General features: G+C 46.0%; 1 protein-coding gene across 1 annotated transcript; it reads right to left on the reverse strand.

The window, feature by feature from the left end:
- Window positions 1–365: 365 nt before the first annotated feature.
- On the reverse strand, window positions 366–3,581 carry LOC119121867 (retinoic acid-induced protein 2-like). The gene is made up of 2 exons (XM_037249884.1): window positions 3,373–3,581; window positions 366–2,928 (listed from the first exon to the last, which is right to left on the reverse strand). Exon 2 carries the CDS (start codon window positions 2,876–2,878, stop codon window positions 1,481–1,483), a length of 1,398 nt encoding a protein of 465 aa, XP_037105779.1. The 5' UTR covers window positions 2,879–2,928; window positions 3,373–3,581; the 3' UTR covers window positions 366–1,480.
- Between the last annotated feature and the right edge of the window lie 677 nt (window positions 3,582–4,258).

Raw genomic sequence — 4,258 nt, forward strand, 5'->3', positions numbered from 1 at the left:
AGTCAGGCTGTAATCTTGTCTAATTGGAGAAAGTGCTTTGCCACCATTTTCAGGCATCTTTGTGAAATTGAACACAAAGACAATTAGGAGGATAAGTTTTAAAAAATCCATTCACTCACAAATGCTAAAGCACAAATATGTGGGTTTCTTTGTTCTTTTTTGTTGTTGTTTTTGACTAATATAAAAGATCCAATCAATCTTCCTCTTTCTGTCAATTTGTATTTGAAACATTTCTTATGATATTGCATTAGATAAAAGACTTGTGTTCACTTTGTTGTCCACTTTACTTTTCACGAGCACTGTATAGCAACAACACCAGCAAAAGTTTTCTATAATACCAAGAATTCCAAATTCAAAGGCACTCATTTGGTGGAAAAAACTTTATTAAAAATTATGACCCAATAATGCTTAATCATCAAAATGTTGTTGTGACTTAGCTTTAGGGGTCACCAGAGTGAGTGACCCATAAGATCTGTTTCATTTTCAAGCTGTATAAATATTCATTCATCCTCACATGGGTTATTATTAATATTATTTTACAAAGAATAAATTAACAAAGTTGATGAGATCAAACAGACAAAATGTACATGATAAATAATAATAAATATAGATCTAGCGCGTAAGGCTTTCATTTGTTCATCACAAACATAATCACAATTCAACAGGCACAAAACCCTGTCACCTTTTTCTTCTTGTTCACTAAACTACCACCACAAAGTGCACTCGGGAAGGAAAACAAACTAACAGCCAAGTTAGCATCACTGCTAAGCCTAACGCTAATCTCATCACACTTATGTACGCAGACTGTTTGAACGCTGTGTAATAAAAAAAAAAAAAAAAAAACTGGCCTCACAAATACACAAAAATGTGCTCAAAGTTAAACACTTTTTTTCCTTGTAATGATACAAATTTGCATTACCAGCAGTCAAGCTACAAAAGATACAACTTGTGTATTGGTTGGGATTATTAAAAAAAAAAAAAAAAAACGCTCACCAAATGAAGCTGCCATATGCTAACAGCTCTTGCCAACTGGGCTTTCCCAAAGCTAAAGGCGCAAACGACCTATTTGACCTCAAGCACGTCAAACAGATCAGTGATTTCCCAAGCATTTGGTGAAAGGAAAATTTCACGAGTGCCTTGGCTCGATAAAGGTTAGGAAATATTGAAACACATCCCGTGGACCCGTAGTGCCGTTAACTTGGACGTAAAGAAGGAAAAAGCCCTTGAGTGTGCTCTTGAGCAAACCCTGCCTAGGTCTGACTTGGGGTTAGGCAACTCCGGGCCAAGAGCGCCGCAGTCTTGCTTCTTACGTTTCTCTCTTCCAACACACTCATCAGCAAGCTCCGTAAAAGCCTCAAAACACATCGTGATCATTTCAGTCAAGTGTGTTGGAGTAGGAAAACGTCTGGGACCGGAGTTGCCTGTCCTCGGTCTAACCGGTGTGTTCCAGTGTTTGTTGCACTGCTGGCGGGGTTGCCACTTACTTCCTGGGTAAAAGCGTCGCCAGTCTCTGCTTCTTGATGGGCAGGAAGTGGATCCCCTGCGAGCTCACTTTCTTCAGCTTGATGGCACGGTTTTTACCAGCGACCCTCTTCAGGGATGTGTCGGGATCATGCTGGGAGGTCTGGGGTGGAAGGGGCGTTGGCAGCTCAAAAAGCTGGGCTGGCATCCCCTGGATCCCATCTCGTTTGATGGAGAAGTTCTTGGTGGACACCCCTTTGAGGCCCTTGATCTTCCCACACAAGATGGCCGGGATGGAGTCCTTAACTGAGACAATAACCTTGGCCGTCTGCGGGTTGCTGACGATTGCCAGATTGGGCGACCCCGGCCCCAGGGAGGCAGACCCACCAGCGCCGCCATCCAACATCCACTTGTGCTGACGACTGAAGTCCAGAGATGCCAGACTACCCAGGATTTTGGAGTCAAGATTGGCGCTACGTTCCATAGAGCGCTTGGGACCATGGGACAGGGCGTGGTGTCTCTGGGTGGCAGGCACAGACAAGTCCAGCACGCTGTCTTGATGCTGTGGACTGAGGTATTCCTGTTTGGGTTCGACGGGCCACGGTCCTCGCATGGACAGGTCCAGGACTTGCGGCGATGAGCTACTCTGCACTGAGTCTAGGTCTCTGGGAGTCTGAGTGCTTTTGGTTTCCATGCAGATGGCTTTTGGCAGGTTGCTCTTGGAGTCTTCCGTCTGAGGAATGGGGATGGGTAGCGGGATCGGCAAAGGAACCGGCAACGGGATCACAACAGGATATGGGACCAGGAGAGTTGCGGGAGGAACCAGTGGGGCCAAAGGGGACGAGTAGGTGGGCGGAAAGAATGGGGAGCCTGGGGATTGGCAGGTGCTGGGACCGGTTTGGGGTGGGAAAAGATCCTGTAGGATTGCGGCAAAGGCGGGATTCTGGAGGAGGGAGAGCAGGTTGCCATCCTGCGTGGGTTCTGCAACAGACTTCTGCTCCACGAAGGACAACGGATTGGGGCACAGGATATTGTTCTGGGGGATCACAGCAGGATCCAAGACCAGCGGGAGGGAGACCTGGTTGGTGCCTGTCAGCAAGTAGGGCGCCGCCCCCATCGATCCCAGTTGGGGCCCGTGAGCCGCCGCCATCTGGAGGTGGATGGGGAGCATCAGTGGGTTTTCTCCCAGACACACGGGGTGCAGAACGGTGGTGGCCATTTTCAGAGCCACACCACCCGCTGGAGCACAAGTTTCCGCTCCTACCGCTGACCCAGGTGGCTCCGCAAGCTCTACCTTGCTTAATCCCACCGTGCAGGAGTCCTGGGAAGCCGACGGAACAACGCCTTGGTTCTCTTTCTCTGGAATTTCTGCTTCTCCCACCATGTCAGAGCGCAACACTTCATCAGACGCTTCCATAATTCCAAGGCTGAGTCTTCATTCAGTAGAGACACTCGACCATTGTCATTCTAGAAAAATAAAAGATAAAAACTGTAAATAAAAATAAATAAACTTTTTAAACGTTTTATTTATTAAATTATAATTTCTTGCTGTCGTTACATACGGACGTCCAGGACGGCAAAGTTCGCGGTGACGCGCACGTACTGGAGGAGCGTGACGTGAGCGCGCCTCGGTTGCCATAAGAACAGAAGACGAACATGAGTGACACTTAGCATTAGCCTGCTAGCATGCTAACCTTCCGCTAAAACCCACACTAATCAGCCGAGCCACGCGACAACAACGAGCCACACCAAATCAAACAGGACATCTCAATAACAACACGATGCTATAAATGCAGAATTTTGCAAATATCTATTTAAAAATAAAATCAACCGGAGCCAAGCCTGCGTCATCATCCCTTTTTCTCCCTTCCCTTTAACGTTGGTCCATCAATGAAATGTTCAAGTCGTCACCTCACACACAGAGAAGATCAAAGCAGACACACGGCGGCAGTTCGAGCGCAGCCGGCGACGACAAGCCACCCCCCTCCGTGATTGGTAAAAGATTGCAATAAATATTACTAATAATTATAAACCGCATAATAGAGGGGGGAAAAGCGATTGGGCTTATCTGGTCATTGCGGTGCTCTCGCTTCTCTTCACCGGCCAAGTGACGCCACGTCGGAATTGCGCGCGCAGCATCCGTACAAGCCACTCCCCCAATTAATAAAATGTTTAACCTTTACCTAAAAAATATTATCTTTTTATTTTTGAAAACACATCATTTTTTTCAAAATATTAGACTTGTTTCGACATGACCTTTAGCTAAAACTTGAAAATGCGCTCTCTAAATTATTGTATTAAACCACAAAATTATCCAACTTATTTCCTAAAAATATCCCCATATTTTTTTGTCTCATCAAATATGCAGTCTTGATGTGGGGGTGGGTTGGATTCCCCCAAGGTCCCTATCAGTCTCCAGCAGCCTCAGGCTTAGCTTGAAGGCCCATCAGGGAGAGTTGGGGGTGCTTATATTGTTCCACGGGGAAGTGCTTTAATGCACTATAATGAGTCCACCCCCCTCTATAACACCCGGGTGGCGGATTTTGGTGTGATTGCATGTCCCTGCACCCCCAAAAATCTCATTTATTGTTCCTCCTTTAACATGTGTTCTCTGAAACGGTCAGCGCCAGCATACATGTTTTTCTTCGATCATATATTTTCCCCAAAAAATATGGCCTTGGAAATAAATTAATTTAAAAAGTACAAGTCGTTGAATGGCTTTTAATCCGAGGGATTTCCCGGTCTCCCCCTAGTGGTTAAATTTGAAGTTGTATCGACATGACAATGAAAGGCAAGG

This window comes from Syngnathus acus, chromosome 4, assembly GCF_901709675.1.
Source record: "Syngnathus acus chromosome 4, fSynAcu1.2, whole genome shotgun sequence".
Classification (NCBI taxonomy): Eukaryota; Metazoa; Chordata; class Actinopteri; order Syngnathiformes; family Syngnathidae; genus Syngnathus; species Syngnathus acus.